Source organism: Bradysia coprophila, unplaced genomic scaffold (assembly GCF_014529535.1).
Source record: "Bradysia coprophila strain Holo2 unplaced genomic scaffold, BU_Bcop_v1 contig_297, whole genome shotgun sequence".
In the NCBI taxonomy this organism is placed as follows: Eukaryota; Metazoa; Arthropoda; class Insecta; order Diptera; family Sciaridae; genus Bradysia; species Bradysia coprophila.
In genome coordinates, this window is record NW_023503555.1 from 6,967,664 (window position 1) to 6,986,695 (window position 19,032).

General features: G+C 36.5%; 3 protein-coding genes and 1 long non-coding RNA gene across 4 annotated transcripts; 3 read left to right on the plus strand and 1 right to left on the minus strand.

The window, feature by feature from the left end:
- On the plus strand, positions 1-2,379 carry LOC119078932 (cytochrome P450 2J6-like). The gene is made up of 9 exons (XM_037186675.1): positions 1-162; positions 221-358; positions 621-731; positions 790-1,211; positions 1,337-1,460; positions 1,525-1,708; positions 1,765-1,882; positions 1,945-2,098; positions 2,164-2,379. Exons 1-9 carry the CDS (start codon positions 78-80, stop codon positions 2,346-2,348), a joined length of 1,521 nt encoding a protein of 506 aa, XP_037042570.1. The 5' UTR covers positions 1-77; the 3' UTR covers positions 2,349-2,379.
- A 1,438-nt stretch (positions 2,380-3,817) lies between these two features.
- LOC119078947 lies at positions 3,818-4,223 on the minus strand. Its single transcript, XR_005088087.1, has 2 exons — positions 3,921-4,223; positions 3,818-3,860 (listed from the first exon to the last, which is right to left on the minus strand). It is a non-coding gene; the product is annotated as an uncharacterized LOC119078947 (long non-coding RNA).
- Positions 4,224-6,493: 2,270 nt separating this feature from the next.
- On the plus strand, positions 6,494-8,860 carry LOC119078933 (cytochrome P450 2J6-like). Its single transcript, XM_037186677.1, has 9 exons — positions 6,494-6,584; positions 6,644-6,781; positions 7,084-7,194; positions 7,253-7,674; positions 7,800-7,923; positions 7,991-8,174; positions 8,231-8,348; positions 8,411-8,564; positions 8,630-8,860. Exons 1-9 carry the CDS (start codon positions 6,509-6,511, stop codon positions 8,812-8,814), a joined length of 1,512 nt encoding a protein of 503 aa, XP_037042572.1. The 5' UTR covers positions 6,494-6,508; the 3' UTR covers positions 8,815-8,860.
- A 4,539-nt stretch (positions 8,861-13,399) lies between these two features.
- LOC119078940 (probable chitinase 10) lies at positions 13,400-15,036 on the plus strand. The gene is made up of 3 exons (XM_037186686.1): positions 13,400-13,561; positions 13,661-14,235; positions 14,421-15,036. Exons 1-3 carry the CDS (start codon positions 13,514-13,516, stop codon positions 14,974-14,976), a joined length of 1,179 nt encoding a protein of 392 aa, XP_037042581.1. The 5' UTR covers positions 13,400-13,513; the 3' UTR covers positions 14,977-15,036.
- Positions 15,037-19,032: the final 3,996 nt, after the last annotated feature.

Below are 19,032 nucleotides of genomic sequence, written 5' to 3' on the forward strand. Positions count from 1 at the left end.
AATGAGCGACCAAAAATTCAAAATAAATGTAACGCACCATTACAGTGCAACCCTCGTAGAGTTAAAAAGAAATCGAAATGATTGTTGTACAGCTATTCTTGGCCGTAGCCGTTTGTGCTTTGTTTATTCGTTTTATCAACGGCAATAAGCGTTTACCACCGGGTAAATAAAGTTTAATATGTCCGACGAAGTGACTACACTAATTTTAGAATTTTATCAGGTCCGCTGAGATTGCCGGTATTGGGTAGTGCAATACAACTTTACCTATCTCATCCAACCGTTCCACATCTGGCTCTGTCAAACTTGGCTGCTAAATATGGTGAAATATTTAGTTTTGGATTTGGAAGTCAACTTGCTGGTAAAATGAACGGACGATAGTCCCATTTTTTTAGTTTATTTGATTTACAGTTGACGTCAGTCAAATTCAGTCATGAAATTGTCTTAGCTGTTTTTTAGTTGGTCCACTCATTTCACCAAAACTGATCAATACGTCTTCATAGGAATAAATATCTACGCCCCCGCGCGAGGTAGTGGTACAACCTTATGAAGACCTATAAGCAGTTTTGGTTGGTCTGAATTTCACTGACATCGACCGTACTAACATTTTTTGCTTGTTTCAGTCGCTGTGTCCTCGTACGAAGCATTAAGAGAAATTTTTAGGCTTGATGACACTAACCGCCGTCGCTATCTAGTTCCGTTTGTTGAGGACAGAAATTATGGAAAGAATCTCGGTAAGAAGTCAGATTCTCTTCTGACGATATTTAAACGTCCGCAATCGGCTCCTTACAGGAATCTTTTTCGGTGTTGGACGGAACTGGTTGGATGTCAGAATATTCACAAAGAAAATTATGCGAAAATTCGGATACGGAAATGTTAAAATAATGGATCAGTCGTTGATCGATTCGGCTAATCAACTCATTGATAGCATAAAAACGCTTCTTTTGGACAACAACGATGGAACGTTTGCGGTTAAAACTTCGATATTTTCCGTTCACGTTCTTAATGTCTTATGGACTACAGTCGGAGGCTACAAATTCGATCCAAACGATGAACTTTTGATCCGAAACATGAATTGTCTGGACAAGGCAGCGCATGTTTACGGAAACCAGAACCTGTACAATGTGTTCCCATTTTTGAAGAGCTGGTTTCCGTCTTTGGTCAATTATCCAGAGCATTTGAAGATACACGAAGAAATTCACGGATTTACCAAAGTAAAATCAAGCCGGGGAAGTATGTGATTACATTCGTTATTCAATTCTGTTAATCTGTTAATCACCCACTTCCCTCACTGTACTTTTTGGAAAGTCAGGATTTACTATCTGCGGTTAACTTACAGTTTCTTGTAAACGATGCTAAAGAAAGACGAAGCCAGCGCTTGGATTCCGAGCCAACGTCGTTTATCGAAATATTTTTAGATAAAATTGATGAACATCATGGCAACCCGGACACCATTTATACCGGTAAAAAGATTCGATCCCTGTAACCCTCCCATAACTAAAGTAAGTTTACCTCACACGACAATAGAGGAACAGTTGGAAATTATTCTGGAAGATTTATTGTTCGGTGGTCTGGAAACGACTGGAACCCTTCTGAATTGGTCCATACTGTATATGGTCCTCAATCCGGATATACAAAATAAAGTTCGACAAGTGATTCAGTCTAAAAGAACCAATCAAACTCTCCTGATGCCTGCTGTGGAATTGAAAAGGTCCGTTGAGCTATTGGAATATTAAGCCTTCGGTTGAGCATTCCTTCGAATTTCAGAATACCTTACGTCAAGGCCACGATTTTGGAAATATTTCGGTGTGGAAATGTTGCCCCTACCCCTGTTCCTAGGTTAGCAACTGGAGATATTCAATATCGAGATTACATCCTACCAAAGGTTCTCAACGATTGAAATAGTTATTATGAAGTTGTCGTTAACTAGACTGTGTCACTTCGTAGGGTACCTTACTGTTCTACAATTTGGAGCCGATTTTCAGCGACAAGAAATTTTGGAAAGATCCCGAAACATTCCAACCGGAACGATTTTTGAACGAGAACGGCGAAATCAATCAATCAGCATCCGAAAAGATATCGGGAACAGTATTTGGTGTTGGTAAGATTTGAAAGAATTTGCGAAATTTGCCTGATGTTAACAGTCAGAATTTTGTGTTAAATTAGGAGCAAGGACGTGTTTTGGTGAAAATGTCGGCCTGGATTCACTATATACTTACTTTGCGGCATTGATAGTCAATTTCAAATTTGATGTTATTCCGGGACAAGAACCATCAGCAGATAATTACACTTCTAATTTTACCAAATACCCTAATACTTACAGTGTGAAAGTAACAAAGTTATCCGCTTGATTCCCAAAACCCAGTTTTAACAATAAAAAGACACACAAATTAATTACGATTTCGAATCGCCTTGGTAATGACCCAAATGTAACCCAAACTAATTCTAATTGTGTCTCACACTGTTGAAATGAGATGAGAATAAAGGAAAATTTTAAAAATGACTATTCGAAGTGGAACTATCGGTAATGTAGATACCTCAAATGTTATTCTTGGATGAAATAAAAATCAATCAGCGACTCGTTCACTTATAATCTAAAAGATTATTACAAAATCTGATGATCACAAGCTAGCTTTCAAGACATAAAAAAACTTGTCTCAACTCACTTTCGTTGTCTTTTTGAGAAAAATTTAAAATTTGACGAAATTCGAAAATTTGACGAAAATCGAAAATTTGACGAAAATCTGACGAAAATCGAAAATTTGACGAAAATCGAAAATTTGACGAAATTCGAAAATTTGACGAAAATCGAAAATTTGACGAAAAAAGTAATTCTCTATCTGCCACCATTCAAGAAATATCTCCAAAACCCCAATTGACGCACCCATTTCCAACTTTCGACATTTTTCACATATGCCCCTCTGCTCTACTCGTAAAACTCTGAGACTTTGCCGAAGAAAGTAACTCTCTATCTCTTCATAATCGCAAAAATATTAGTCCTTTCATCCTACGCTCGAGTAGCTCAAAATTTGGTCACTCTAATCACTCTAGCTCAAACGAATCTGCCCCGATTTTTTAAATTATTTTTTTATTTTTTCGAATCGTGTTACGAATACCTTTCATTTGATGGGTCGCACGCCTCTGTAGGTTTCAATACAGCTAAGCTACAGCCGAAAACGCGTTCCCGACCCTCGAAAACCACACTCAGAAACCACTTCGAGGCCAATAAAACAAAATTCTGGTTTTTCCTGGGGTAATGGCGTATCACGTATTCATTTTTATGCCCACCCTGAGACTCCTGCAATATTTCATGGAGATTGGCTGACTGGTTTCCGAGATCGACCGTCGATAGATAGATAGATAGAAACATACAGAGTAAGTTGAAAGATTTTGATTGTTTGGGAAAAGAGTCTTTTCAAAAGACAATTTGGTGTATTTTGTATGAAAAGTGACCAATTTCAAAACGATGTATCTCCGGCAATTTTAAAGTTACATAGTCGAGTGATAGCTCGTTTTGCTCGTATTTGAAGCGCGAATAAGATAGTATAGGATTTGTGGTGATACAGGCCAAAGGAAAGAAACTTAAATTCTCGCCTATTGCCGCGTCTCAAAAAATTGTCTTTGTTCTTTTTTTGGAAGTTAGACTGCGTCAAGTCCTCCGCTATCGCTCCGGACATGATTCCAACGTCTGACATGTACATCCTACATGTTCGACGTATAAACATACGAGTGACACGAATAGTTACTAGCAGTATGTATTTAACTTTTACTTGTTGTTTTGCTTGATGCATCCAAATTGAAACGCTAAGTTTTGTTGCGATTATTTATTTTCCATGCATTCGGTCAAACGACCATCTTCAGGGCTATAAACAATCCAAAGCTAAGCGTTGGCGTACATAAATTTTTATCTAAATTAAACTTACAATCGATATCACGCAGTTGTTGAACAAAAATTTTTTGAAATTTTTATTTTCTCCTTCGCAGATTATATCGCGTTTGTTTGTTTTGATTTGTGTTGTTGACATTGACCAGCTGATTAGCAGGGTTATCAGCAACATTATTTGTCGATGTATCTACTGAGCCGTATGATGTTGGAAGTTCGGGGTTTACAATAGGACGTTTCGCGTTATTTTTGATAATGTTGTAAAAAACAGGTGTAATGTGCGCAGCGTCCGATTTGAAGTTAAGTGATCTGTCGCCATGCAGAACAATCTGATTGGCTTCGTGGATCTTCAGCATAGGAGAATGGACTTTAGAAACTAAGGGTAAAATCTATTACAATTTAGTACTTTTCTTCATAAAAAGACTGCTGTCACTGAATTATTTTTTCATGAACAAACTTCACTGCTGTGACATTTAATGGGAATGAATCAATGTGAAGTTGTTACACAAAAAAATAGTACAGTGAAATTGAAGTACTATAAAAAAAATGTGGCGCCTCTACAGGCCAACCGACTAGGCGAATGGCTTTCTTCCGAACTCTTTTCAGTATTTCTTTTCCATCAAAATCAAATTCATGGTGTGCTGGTCCAGTATCAAAGACATGCTATCTGCCAGCCATTTCATACATAATGGACGTATGTTGAAGAATTTTTTTTCAGTGCAATCACGTGACATCTGTAAAAATGAAGATCCCACTGCTGTATTTAAAATCTTGTCGCTAACTTGTCCCTAAACTGGAATTAAATTAATTAATGAAAACATACAAAGTATATGCATTCGTATATGCATATATGGTTGAAAATTAGGAGGTATTTTTTGACGTTGGAAAAATAAGTGTTCGTGCTAGGAGCATTGCTATGCTAGGTTGCATCAATCACTTTTGTCGAATTCCAAACTTAGTGGGGTGAATGACAATTTTGTATATGTGTATATGTGGAAGTAGGGCTACACTCGATCGTTACACTTCTGTACGTAACACACACACTCGCAAACGCTCGTTCGTGTTATGTACAGAAGTGGCATTACCCCTCCTACCACATAATAATTAAATTATTAGTGAAATAACAAGAAATAACCAGTCTGTTGTCTCATTCAAGTGGACCCTTTACAGTCGGCAAGCGTATCAGGAGTTTTACTCACGGATCTATTACTTTTTTTTAATCTAAATATTTTCAATAGATTGATTTCAAAATCCTTTACTTCATTTTTTGAACCTATTTTTACTATATAAGACTGCATAATATTTGTCGTTTATTACTGCGTTCGTCGAGGCGTTCGTTATCGTTAACAGATGTAAATATAAATCTTTGTAAGATGTTTTTTACAACAATAAAACATTTAGGTCTTCAGATCCACTAGTTCACTTTGATAAAATACTCTCGAGTTTTGTCATATGTAAAGTATCTACGAATGCTCTTAAGTGAGAGAGTGTTCAACAAAATCAAATGATTTGAGTTATATTTTCTGCTTAGAGGCCCAAATATAATTAGTATAACTAAGCTGTAGGTAATAAATCACGAAATAATCTCTTTTCTAGTTATATCTGTCTCGATAGACATGCATAAAGAAATAACTTAATCATTTTGTCAAACATCGATAACAACATCTGATTAAAATGTTACTGAAAGTTATATCAAGGTCGTGAACCTTAATGTCACCTGATAAGAGCCGTATTTAGGCAAAGTGGCATTTGGCCTACTTACTAGATTTTCTAATTATTCATATAAAAAGAATTGGTAAATTATAGGAATATTGCTGAAGCAGTACTGCTAGCTGTTAAATTTTGGCCACAATAAATGATGCAGTAAATTTGTGAGTTGTTATGAAACCTGACTTTTGTCTCGCACTACAACTCTCACATCTGTAAAAAATATATTTTATATTGGTATTTTGACCTGTCACAGACGGCAAGTATATTAAAAGTTTTACTATTCAAACTATTCTTTCATTTGATCGAAGATTTTCATAGAATGATTTCAGAAATCTTTTACTTCATTTGTTTTGAACATGCTTTTTGCTACATAAAACCTTATTAGTCAGAGCTGGTCGTTTATTCTTGCTGTCGTTGTTGATAACAGATGACAGCCGTCTGAACAGTTTAACACTGTGACCTCTGTTCAGCTGTTCCAGCATTGGACAATTTGTTTTTGTTGCACAGGTACAACTAGAAACTCGATGTTCTGTGAAAGTTAGAAATATTTGCCAGAGATGTATTAAAACCTTTAAATAAACAGTCTTATTATCAGATCTATTACTTCATTTTAATTTCATTTTCAATTTAATTTGATCAAAGTACTTTCAAAACATTGATGTCAAATCTATTACTTAATTTTTTGAACATTTTTCGCTGCTATGTAAGACCGATAGCAGATGATATCCGTCCGTAGCTGGTCAAATTCAATACGGTCACTGAATTTTTGGGTCTGACTACGTCTCTGTCAGATAAGTATTATCAAGTGAATTAAAATTTTAAAAAGAATTTATCTAATCATAATGAGCGACCTAAAATTCAAAATAACTGTAACGCACCATTACAGTGCAACACTCGTAGAGTTGAAAAGAAATCGAAATGATTCTATTCTTGGCCGTAGCCGTTTGTGCTTTGTTTATACGTTTTATCAACGGCAATAAGCGTTTACCACCTGGTAAATAACGTTAATTATGTCCGACGAAGTGACTACACTAATTTTACAATTTCATCAAGGTCCGCTCAGATTGCCGGTATTGGGTAGTGCAATACAACTTTACCTATCCCATCCAACCGTTCCACATCTGGCTCTATCAAACTTGGCTGCCAAATATGGTGAAATATTTAGTTTTGGATTTGGAAGTCAACTTGCTGGTAAAGTGAACCGACGATCGTCCCAATTTTTTGTTTATTTGATTTACAGTTGACGTCAGTCAAATTCAATCATGACATTGTCTTAGCTGTTTTTCAGCTGGTCCACTCATTTCACCAAAACTGATCAATATGTCTTCATAGGGATAAAATATCTATACCCACGCGCGAGGTAGTGGTACAACCTTATGAAGACCTACAAGCAGTTTTGGTTGTATGAGAGGACCAGCTGAAAAACAGGTGAAGCAATTTCATGTCTGAATTTCACTGACGTCGACCGTACTAACATTTTTTGCTTGTTTCAGTCGCTGTATCCTCGTACGAAGCATTCAGAGAAATTTTTAGGCTTGATGACACTAACCGCCGTCGCTATTTAATTCCGTCTGTTGAGGACAGAAATTATGGAAAGAATCTCGGTAAGAAATCAGATTCTCTGCTGACGATATTTAAACGTCCGCAATCGGCTCCTTACAGGAATCATTTTCGGTGCTGGACGGAACTGGTTAGATGTCAGAATATTCACAAAGAAAATTATGCGAGAATTCGGATACGGAAAGGTTAAAATAATGGATCAGTCGTTGATCGATTCGGCTAATCAACTCATTGATAGCATAAAAACGCTTCTTTTGGACAACAACGATGGAACGTTTGCGGTTAAAACTTCGATATTTTCCGTTCACGTTCTTAATGTCTTATGGACTACAGTCGGAGGCTACAAATTCGATCCAAACGATGAACTTTTGATCCGAAACATGAATTGTCTGGACAAGGCAGTGCATGTTTACGGAAACCAGAACCTGTACAATGTGTTCCCATTTTTGAAGAGCTGGTTTCCGTCTTTGGTCAATTATCCAGAGCATTTGAAAATACACGAAGAAATTCACGGATTTACCAGAGTAAAATCAAGCCGGGGAAGTATGTGATTACATTCGGTATTGAATTCCCATCTGTTAATCACCCACTTCCCTCACGTGTATTTTTTTTGGAAAGGTAGGATTTATTATCTGCGGTTAACTTGCAGTTTCTTGTAAGCGATGCTAAAGAAAGACGAAGCCAGCGCTTGGATTCGGAGCCAACGTCGTTTATCGAAATATTTTTAGATAAAATTGATGAACATCATGGCAACCCGGACACCATTTATACCGGTAAATTTAAGATTCGATCCCTGTAACCCTCCCATAACTAAAGTAAGTTTACCTCACACGACAATAGAGGAACAGTTGGAAATTATTCTGGAAGATTTATTGCTCGGTGGTCTGGAAACGACTGGAACCCTTCTGAATTGGTCCATACTGTATATGGTCCTCAATCCGGATATACAAAATAAAGTTCGGAAAGTGATTCTGTCGAAAAGAACCAATCAAAATCTCCTGATGCCTGCTGTGGAATTGAAAAGGTCCGTTGAGCTATTGGAATATTAGGCCTTCGGTTGAGCATTCCTTCGAATTTCAGAATACCTTACGTCAAGGCCACGATTTTAGAAATATTTCGGTGTGGAAATGTTGCCCCTACCCCTGTTCCTAGGTTAGCAACTGGCGATATTCAATATCGAGATTACATCCTACCAAAGGTTCTCAACGATTGGAATAGTTATTTTGAAGTTGTCGTTAACTAGACTGTGTCACTTCTTAGGGTACCTTACTGTTCTACAATTTGGAGCCGATTTTCAGCGACAAGAAATTTTGGAAAGATCCCGAAACATTCCAACCGGAACGATTTTTGAACGAGAACGGCGAAATCAATCAATCAGCATCCGAAAAGATATCGGGAACAGTATTTGGTGTTGGTAAGATTTGAAAGAATTTGCGAAATTTGCCTGATGTTAACAGTCAGAATTTTGTGTTAAATTAGGAGCAAGGACGTGTTTTGGTGAAAATGTCGGCCTGGATTCACTATATACTTACTTTGCGGCATTGATAGTCAATTTCAAATTTGATGTTATTCCAGGACAAGAACCGTCAGCAGATAATTACACTTCTAATCTGACCAAACACCCTAATACTTACAGTGTGAAAGTAACAAAATTATCCGCTTGATTCGCAAAACCCAGTTTTAACAATAAAAAGACACACAAATTAATTACGATTTCGAATCGCCTTGGTAATGACTATTCGAAGTGGAACCTGTTAGCCTAAACCGGAAATATCGGTAATGTAGATTTCCCGAATGTTATTCTTGGATGAAGTATTTTCTTCAACATTTGCGAATAAAAATCAATCAGCGACTCGTTCACTTATAATCTAAAAGATTATTACAAAATCTGATGATCGCAAGCTAGCTTTCAAGACATAAAAAAACTTGTCTCAACTCACTTTCGTTGTCTCCAACCAACCACACTGATAAAAAAAAATCGTCAACATACGTATGAAATGGCTGGCATACAACTTCATTTCTGCCTTACTTCGGACATGTATATTCCAACGTCTGACATGTATATCGTACATGTTCGACATATAAACATACGAGTGACCGCCGAATAGTCACGAACAGTATGTATGATTATACGTCGGACATGTACGATATACATGTCAGACGTTGGAATATACATATCAGAAGGAAGGCAGAAATGAAGCTGTCTGCCAACCATTTAATACATAATGGACGTATGTTGAAGAATTTTTTTTATCAGTGCAATCACGTGACATCTGTAAAAATGAAGATCCCACTGCTGTACTTAAAATCTTGTCGCTAACTTGTCCCTAAACTGGAATTTTGTGCATACGATGTGTTGTCAACCTCGCAAAATTTCCATTAGACCTCGAGTTACAATCTACACATCTAGGGCCTAAAACGACATTTATCACTGGGTTCATAGCTCTGCTCTTAGCATGAACATAAGAAATATTCGGAGGGTCATGCAATCAAAGTAGGTAGGCCTTGCATTTCTTTCGTAAAGACAGTAGTCATATTTTCTTGGTGTGAATGAAAACACACAAAGTATGGTTGAAAATTAGGAGTTTTTTTTGACGTTGGAAAAATAAGTGTTCGTGTTAGGAGCATTGCTATGCTAGGTTGCATCAATCACTATTGTCAAATTTCAAACTTAGTGGGGTGAATGACAATTTTTTTTTCTATTTTACTGACATTTTACGTAATCTTAAATCATATATGTCCAGTCCAGAGTCAGTGATAGAGGTAAATTCGACCGATAAGAGTCGAATAAATCAATGACTATTCACTTTATATTGTAAAATGAACATTACTGTCAACTTTGAATAAATGCATGAAATGAATGACCCGAATGCTGTTAGAAAATCACCAGTAAAACTTACAAATCTATTATCTCTTTAAACTATAGCTACTCTTAACCGTTGTATGCAAAATCTTGTACTTCATTTGCTTTAACATACATATTCGTAGCCGAAATTGCTATATAAGAGCACACTGGCCAGTGATTGTCGCTTATCTTTATCATCATTGTAGATAACAGATGACACAGTCCGTCGCAAATCTTCCTTTCTAATTTTAAGTAGAATCGTTTGGGGAGCAATAGTAAGCATCACAATCTTTTTATCAATTGTATCACTCTCAAATTGTGTTGTTTTAAGGGAACACTCAATCCTATCATATTCCAAAAGCCCTTTACACAAAACCATATAAAACGTAGTGAGATACCACATGGAAATAACGCATTAGAATCATTCAATATTAGTTGAATCAATAGACCGAATAAATAACTTTTCACACCCCAACCCCGAATAAAGTGTGAGCATAGTACGATGTGTAGTATAAATACGTACAACGGTACAAAGGGAATAAAAACAATTTTTGTGAAAATCTATTTGAGTTGTAAATTGTAACCAAAAACCTGGAAATTTAAGTAAGAAATAATAAAAGGTCTGGTTAAACATAAACAATCCCCTTATTTCACTGAACGTCTAATAATATAAATCTTATTGTTTTATAATTATTATATTCTTCGTATGTTTATTCAAAAGAACATAATACCCTGGCAAAGAATTACACCAGGAAAAAGACACCCCACCATCTACGGTCTTTATGTGTATATACATTGCATTGGAACAATGTTTTTATATTATCATTTCGTGAAATAAAATATTTTCACATTGTTTCAGCGTGAGTCGAATCGAATAAAGACGATGTTCTTACATGGCTGGGTTTATACATGTAACATATATTACCAAAAAAATTATTTTTATTATTCGTGTTCGTTTCGTATTACAACTATATTTCCAAACGGAATATTTACAATTGAACAAAAGAAACGTACAATTCTTGTCTCTCCTCATCCCTATTTCGGTTCAAAGGAATACATACACCCGTTCCGTACATACACCAACACCATACAACCGAACTGCAAGGGATGTATAAATAATAACTGAACTGTAATTTCTTCTAATTAATGAAATATTAAACGACTTTTATGGAATTATGGAAAATTTAAAATATATATTGGGGGTGAGAGCACTGGTACCGAAGAAATTATGTTATAAGGAATCTTTCTCTCGTTGTAAAAGGGTTGTTTTTTTTTGTAAGACTGTGTAAAGGGAGCGAAAGAGTTCTTACGGAAACAGAGGTATTATATTGCAACAGTAAATTACAATCAGGTAATTATATTCAAATGGATTTGTATACTGGACCTGACAAGTTAAACGCACACAATGTGCTCGCTTAATGTTTTCATGATTATTTTCCGTGTTTTATTTTGAATGGGTGCTACGTGGTGCCGTTCACCGACCTTTTCAAAGCTCCTTCACCCACCATGCCGTTGCTAACCACTTTGTGATAGTGGGTAACATTAATTGAGACTTTTAATTCTGACTGTACCGACATATAAATTCCTTTGTTATAAATAGGCAATCATCTGTTATCAACAACATCGACAATATTAACCAACAATTTTCGGTTAGGGCTCTTTGATTTAGTAAAATGTAGATCTCAACAATTGAAGTAGAAGATTATGCAAATAATAATTAGACCAGAGCGGAGAAGTGATAGATTTATAATGACCTACATAGAGCTCGTAATGACAAAAAATGCTTCAAATGATTCAGAATGACCTATATATGACTCGTAATAACAAAATGCTTCAAATGATTAATTGTGTAGTGGATATACAGTCAAAGGCGGTCAATTTTCAGCATAAATTTGCTTCAGCTGTTTTTCAGCTGATACACACATACAATCAAAACTGGTGGTGCAACCGTATAAAAACGTATAAACGGTTGTGATTGTTTGTATGGATCAGCTGAAAAACAGCTGAAGCTAATTTATGCTGAAAATTGACTGCCTTTGACTGTAGGTTAATCTCTCAAAATGTCTTAGTCAAATTGAACCCAGAAAGAATTGACCTGGTTCGTTAATGTGATATTTAAAGATATTAAAGAGTGATATTTCTATCATTCATATATGGTACAATTTGATCACTTCGTTACTCTCGAGATTGCTGAAAATCTACCGTCCACAACAGGTACGTAAATAACTATTTCGTAAGAGCCGGAAGGTGTAAAATAAAATTTGTCTATTTAGTGGGCAGAAAGGACATTGCATTAGGGCTTTGCACAAAAATTTGGTATGCTCAATCGGCTCAATCATCTCTACATTTTGCATTACGTTTGAAGATATGCATCTTTTCTCATCAGGCCATGGCGGCAGTGGTCCTTATGAGAACAGACTGATTTTCTTGGATCTTGGTTACCTAAAGAGTTGGTACATTGACTAAAGGGGGAAGAACGCAGTCGCCTAGAGTTACCTCTGCCTAAGTTGCCTACTGGTAAAAGTACGTAGGATGACTTATTGAAATTCTCTATAACAACCAAGGTTTGTCGACGAATGGCTTGATACTATGTGTTATGAAATGACCCCTCATTGATAAGAAAATAGGCATTTTTAAAGTTAAACTCGTTTTGTTTGTTTGGTCAATTTTTTTTCTTAAAACTGAGACAAACGAATTCGAAACTGATAACATGTTGGGGATCGTTCATTAGAAACGTGCGTTTTGTAGTAGCCTGGTTGTCGCCATCAAAATCACACGGAAAAATATGAGCTGTGGAATTTGTTCTCCTATTTTCTAAAAGGTGACATAATTTTCGTTGTGATAAACTGAAGATTTATTAAGGAGAATCGTCACTGCACTCAACACTCTTCAAGTAAATGATCTACAGAACTCATTTCGGAATGAAACTATCAAATAAAACTTTAATTATAAATATTGAATTGTTATACATTTCGTCTTCCTATATTTGTATTTGTCTACATAAATTTAAGCTAGCAATTACTCCTTGCACTTATTTAACCTGTTACATAAGGCTATTCATCTGTTATCGACAACGACAACAAAAATAATGACAAGCTCTGGGTAATATGGTCTTCTGTATAGTAAAATGCATGTTAAGATAAATTGAAGTACAAGATTTGAAATCTACTTGCCGTCTGGAACAGGTTAAGATCCATTTGACTACATATTTTATGTTATGCTACATATATCAATCATCGCCATCCAGACTTCACGAGTTCAAGCCACCTGTCAACTGCCAGGAACATCATTCGAAGTTATGTACTGTTTAGAAGGTCGCACTCGATTATTTCGCTAAATTCTGTGAACGACATCTTTCGCGAAGATGATATTCCTGTTTTGGTTAAGAATCAAAACCGCTTCTAACTGAAACTGGTTTTTTTATATTCTGTTCACATTTCTCAGCCATTAGTCGCTTACCATTCATTCGAATGTGCGGTCTTAGACTTGAGTGAAAACAAAAAAAGAAATCAATAAAAATGGTTTCGAATTTGTGTTATTTATTAGCACTATTGGTCTATGTTCACGTAAGTGTATCCGTTTCGGCAGATTTTTTTAATCTCATAAAGTGTTTCCAATATCTTCTCTCAACGAAAGTGAAATATATTTTCGATTTCTTTCGACAGATTCGAGCAACAATTGAAGCTACACCAACAACTGAACCAAGAAAAGATTTAAAAATAGTTTGTCCTTACCATCTTAATACATGGTACGCACCCGAGTCTAGGGACTATTTACCAGAAGTGATTGACGAGCGCCAATGTACGCATATTGTCTACAGCGACAGAATTCGATACACAGATCTGTCAGCGAATCGTTCACTGCACGATGGGAAGAAGCTTTTCTACGATAGAGTGCCGGAATTTCGAAAGAAAGGAATCAATGTTTCGATCAGTTTTTTCAAATTTAACGGATACGAATTCGCTAAGTCCCTTGGGGATAGTTCGGAAAATCGAACTGATTTCGTTGACAAACTTGTTGGATTCATGGAACAAAACCAATTCAACGGCTTTGACTTCTTTTGGAGCTGTCGATCGTGTTCGAAAGAGCATTATCGTAATGCAACTCATGACGAATATTTCATGGATTTGATGCGACAATTGGCTGATAAGTTTAAACCACGCGGATGGTTTCTTTCAACTTTTGTATCCATTGGTGAAGATGTGGTTCATGACGGCTTCGACATTCGAAAGTTATCCGAGTTAGTTTTTCAAAATTACAGTGACCAAATCTTAAGACCGTGCAAGAGTTCGTTTCAAATCTTCTCATCAAAAAAACTGGATACGCGAAAAGAGATATAAAAGTTGCACAATCCTATGATTCAGTCACTGCATACCTTCAATCTTTTCGCATTGTGATTTATTCTTTGCATTCCATCGATTTCAGATACGTCGATTGGATGACATATCATCCTATAACCATGCCAAATAACAACACTGCACTAATTGCACCACTTTACTTCTATCCAGGCGATGTACAACAAGAGTCAACTGTGAATTTTTCTGTAAATTATTTCATTGAAAGGGGAGTGGCGCCACATAAGCTTGTGCTAGGTGTTTCGAGCAGAGCACAACAATACAAATTACAATATATCGATAAGAATGGTTTGAATGCACCAGCTGATCAACAGTTTACCGAAAACTTTTACGAAATTTGCGAGAAAGTGGCGAAAAATCAACAATGGAACGTTGTTCACGATCCGGCCAGACGAATCGGAACGTACGCATATTTCGACGAGCAATGGATTTCTTACAACGATGTAGAAGACGTTCAAAACAAAGCCGAGTACATAAAACAAAATAATTTGGGCGGAGGATCGATTTCCAGTTTGAACTATGACGATTTCGAGGGCAAATGCGGTTGCGGAAAGAGTCCATTGCTCAGAGCATTAGCCCAATCGTTGCGAACTGTCGATGCTCCTAAAATGGAGAATTGTACGTGATTCGACGTGGTTGTCACGATTTGTTTTGGGAACGAAGATCAAATTAAAATGAACAAACCACTTTCACGAAGCGTGGTTTCAATTTTGTCAGTTTGATTGGGAATAGGGAATGCAATCCCGGTACCAATCCCGGTACCAGTACCGGAAAATCCCAGTCCCGAATCCCGGTATTGATCAAAAAATCCCGAGATTAGTACCGAAATTTAAAATCCAGTTTTCACTGACAAAAAAGTTTCGAAAAACTCACCTGTTGGAGGTAACTTTGTCTACAGGTAATCTACATTATCTGCCGCAGCTGTATTTTTTGCATGGGACGCAACAGTTGTGGCAGCTATTGTATATTACCTGGAGACAAAGTTACCTGCAACAGGTGAGTTCGAATCTTTAGACCCGTACGAAGTACTGGGGTCTTACAGGTTTACGCATACGTTTGTAACACGTCGAATTGGACTCCCTGAGTAAGGGGAAACCTATTGCGGTTGTCTAGAGATGCCAAATCCGCGAAAAAAAGGTCCGTCTGTCCGTCTGTCTGTCTGCACGATAACTTGAGTAAAACGCATCCGATTTTGAAAATTCTTTTTTTTCCCGTTTGGTAATGTCAAAAGACAGGCTAAGTTTGAAGATGAGTGATTTTGGATCGACCCCTCCCGAGCTGTGGCCCAATAAGTGCTTTACGGTTTTTCGAAGATATCTCCGGACATTTAAATGTTAAACTTGTAATAGGGAATGCAATCCCGGACCGTTTTTACAAAACCGGGATTCGGGATTTGATTCAGTATCAATACCGGGAATACCGGTATTTTCGGGATTGGAAAGAAAAATCGAAATGACTTATTTCTTGATAAAAATTTGGATTTCTAAGAAGAAATTTTAAAAAGCAGAATTCAAAAAACTTATCGTCGTTTTGTTTGAAACTTTACAATGTAGTCTGTACTCTGGGTCCTGTAGTCAGGGTGGTTTTACAAGACGGGCTGTGTGCAATATTATGAAACTACATGAGTTTTCAAAAGCAAAGAAATTTTCGTTTCAACTTACACAAATGTTAAGTCTAACATTGCTAATTATTAGATTTTCTTTGATTAGTAACTTATGCAAGATAAATGAAGAGTTAGAAATATGCCAGTGAGGCAAGTAAAGAATTTTTTGAATTTAAAAAAATTTTTGGCCTATTAGTTTAAAATTTTTATTTTCTTTCTAAATCCCAAAAGGATCACAGCAAATTTCCTCCTAACTACGGGCTTGACAAATTCTTAAATTTAACGTACAAACCTTAATATACTCATTTCTAATGACATTAGCAACGTCAATTTTCTCTCTGAAAAACGCTCAAAGAAAGCACAAGTGTTGCAGCGTCTCACCGTTAAATCTTGAACGACACAAATAACCGCAATCAGAAAAAGCCATCTCTACTCTACTTTACTCAACTCTACGCTAGTCGGTTTGATGAGTAGTTTACACTCATGAATATGTATGAACATTAAATCATGTACATTAAGACCATTTCATGATGCGACTTTTTTAAAAAGTGATCCAGTATCTCTGGACTTTATTCCGATGTTTGTATAAGATTCTCAGGACAGAAGGCGTGAATCAATCCTTGTGTAGGCAAATACCTGGAACCTTATCTATTGATATGTACAACATCTGCTCGCTTAAATGTATGTAGCCATGCCAAATCAAAGCTCAGGCACCTTATGAAGCGTTGTAAACGCGTAGTTAACACGTTGTCATTTTGTCATATGCTTTTGATCACTAGATTCTCACCATTTTCGAAAAAAATTCAACTCCTGTCTAATCATCAAAAGCCGTTGCCATACGAAATTGCTTTGTAAATGCTAAAAATCCGACTAAAAATTTTCAATTTATTTAATTTTAATCTTTCGGGATAAATCCCGGTATTTTTTAGTGAAAACCGGTTTTCGGTACTGGAATTTTCCGGGATTAGTACCGGGATTAATCCCGGGATTGCATTCCCTAACTTGTAAGTGATACGAATAAAAGGTATTTACAATACCGATCGACAAAAAAAAAGTTTATGGAAATCGGATGACCGACTCGTGAGTTAGACCCCTTGGTGTGGAACAGGCACAGGGCGGCAAGCAGTTTTTGCTTGTAGGTCGGCCACATTTGAACATATTTCGTCTGTTTTAGCTTTATTAGATAGGTATTGACCGTACCAATCAGGGATTTTTTTTTTATGAAATTGTGTTCTCCGGAGCGTGAGCTAGGTCTCTTGGAGTGAGCTCTTATCTGGCTACTCGGAAGTACAGCGAACGTGGTGTATTTTGACAATATCTCGAGTAAATTTTGACCGAATTTCATGAATTTTTTTTTGTTTGAAAGGTATTAACGAATGTAAAGCGTCGGTACTATTTCCGGTCTCCTAACAAAATGGCTGCCGGCGGCCATATTGGATTTTATTAAAAGTGATATAAAGTGCGAAAAATGATGCTTAGAGAGTTTCTGTTAACATGGAAATAATGTGTTAAGGGTGAGGGGTTTCAGGGATTCCATATATGGACATCTATATATACCTATATACAGCTATATTGAGCTATATACAGGCATATAGAGCTATATAATAGCATATATTCCTCTGTGAAATGTTTATTTATAGTGAAATATAGGTAAATATAGCGGTATATAGCTGTTTAAATAGGAATTTATGAAATTTGACTTCGTACGGCGCTGTCTACATTGCCTCCGGCAATTTAATTGTATATGATAACAAGGCAAAGAGTGGATAATATAAGTGATTTAAAAGGAAGAATAGTTTTTCAGCAGAGAAGAAAATGAAGTAAGAGAAATGAAGAGTTTCACATTAAAGGCTTTTGATACGAATAGGTGTTTCGTACGGGTCGGCGTTAGCTATGTTTAAAACTACGATGGCTAGCAACGCACTTCACGCATGCATGATCATAGTGGTCGGCTGCAGAAAGTACTCTATTTTACATGGAAATATTTTTATAGTGTTCTACGTTTGTATAATACACTGTCCAGTTTCAGTACTCTATTTAGAGTATCATCCATGCTTGAAGTGTTTAAAATCTTTCTGGTGAGTGTCTGCTGCTCATCAAACCAACTAGCGTTGAATCTGAACATGCATTTCCGGCTTGCCGGTACTTGCGTAGTAAAATATATTGTGGATTTAGGCGATATTTCACAAAACTGCCACTAATTGACGCTGTCGGAAAGTCGGTCTTCTGTCACTTCACACGATTTATATTTTCAAAGGCAGCGTGCTTGAAAATTTACATTACCTAACAAATCAATTAATTTTTAAATCACAAAGCACAAAAATTTGCGATTGTGACGACAACAAGTCCCACAACTTATACGTTCAAGATTGAACGATGATACGTTAATTGCATTGTGAGCATTTTTCCAAAGAGAAAATTGAATTTACAATGTGACATCTACGCTGTTGCAAACATAAAGTAAAGTTACCCGGCCTTCACACAGCGACGTAAGTATCGAATTTCTTTTGTCGTAGTGTCAAATTTGATATTTAGAACAAAATAAATTCGATACGTGTTTCACTGTGAGTAAGCACACTTAACTGTACCATTAAAACACTTAAAAAAATGAGAATAAAATGAAAATAATTTCTTTTACTGATAATTAATCCATATCTTTTCAGTACCGGAAATCCCGGTACTGGTACCGGTACTGAGTTTCTCAATCCCGAATCCCGGGATTCAAAAATCGGTACGGGATTGCATTCCCTAATTGGGAATTAATAGGGGAGCTTCTTGAAAATTCAACTTCTACAATTTCGTCATTCCTTTGAGTTTCGTTTAGATTCAGGTTTGAAGCAACCATCAAAACAGAATGCAGCTCATGAGTGTTAGCCAATCCTCGTCGTTTTTGCAAAAACACATCATTCCCAGAAATGTTTTCTCAAACCCAATTTTCATCACTATAAATGAAAAAGGTTACATTGGGTAACATTAATGCTTTTGGTGCGTAGCAGCCAAAAAATCTGCCACAAACGGCTATTCATCTGTTATCGATAATGCCGACAAAAATAACGACAAGCTCTGGGTAATGTGTTCC

What these genes read in the sequence shown, in the direction of transcription:
- LOC119078940 (XM_037186686.1), top strand. Translation starts at nt 13,514, where the DNA reads ATGGTTTCGAATTTGTGTTATTTATTAGCACTATTGGTCTATGTTCAC. An exon ending in CACTATTGGTCTATGTTCAC is followed by an intron (nt 13,562 to 13,660) that starts GTAAGTGTATCC and finishes TTCTTTCGACAG; the next exon opens with ATTCGAGCAACAATTGAAGC. An exon ending in GACATTCGAAAGTTATCCGA is followed by an intron (nt 14,236 to 14,420) that starts GTTAGTTTTTCA and finishes CATCGATTTCAG; the next exon opens with ATACGTCGATTGGATGACAT.
- LOC119078932 (XM_037186675.1), top strand. Translation starts at nt 78, where the DNA reads ATGATTGTTGTACAGCTATTCTTGGCCGTAGCCGTTTGTGCTTTGTTT. An exon ending in CAATAAGCGTTTACCACCGG is followed by an intron (nt 163 to 220) that starts GTAAATAAAGTT and finishes GAATTTTATCAG; the next exon opens with GTCCGCTGAGATTGCCGGTA. An exon ending in AAATTCACGGATTTACCAAA is followed by an intron (nt 1,212 to 1,336) that starts GTAAAATCAAGC and finishes GTTAACTTACAG; the next exon opens with TTTCTTGTAAACGATGCTAA.
- LOC119078933 (XM_037186677.1), top strand. Translation starts at nt 6,509, where the DNA reads ATGATTCTATTCTTGGCCGTAGCCGTTTGTGCTTTGTTTATACGTTTT. An exon ending in CAATAAGCGTTTACCACCTG is followed by an intron (nt 6,585 to 6,643) that starts GTAAATAACGTT and finishes AATTTCATCAAG; the next exon opens with GTCCGCTCAGATTGCCGGTA. An exon ending in CCTGCTGTGGAATTGAAAAG is followed by an intron (nt 8,175 to 8,230) that starts GTCCGTTGAGCT and finishes TTCGAATTTCAG; the next exon opens with AATACCTTACGTCAAGGCCA.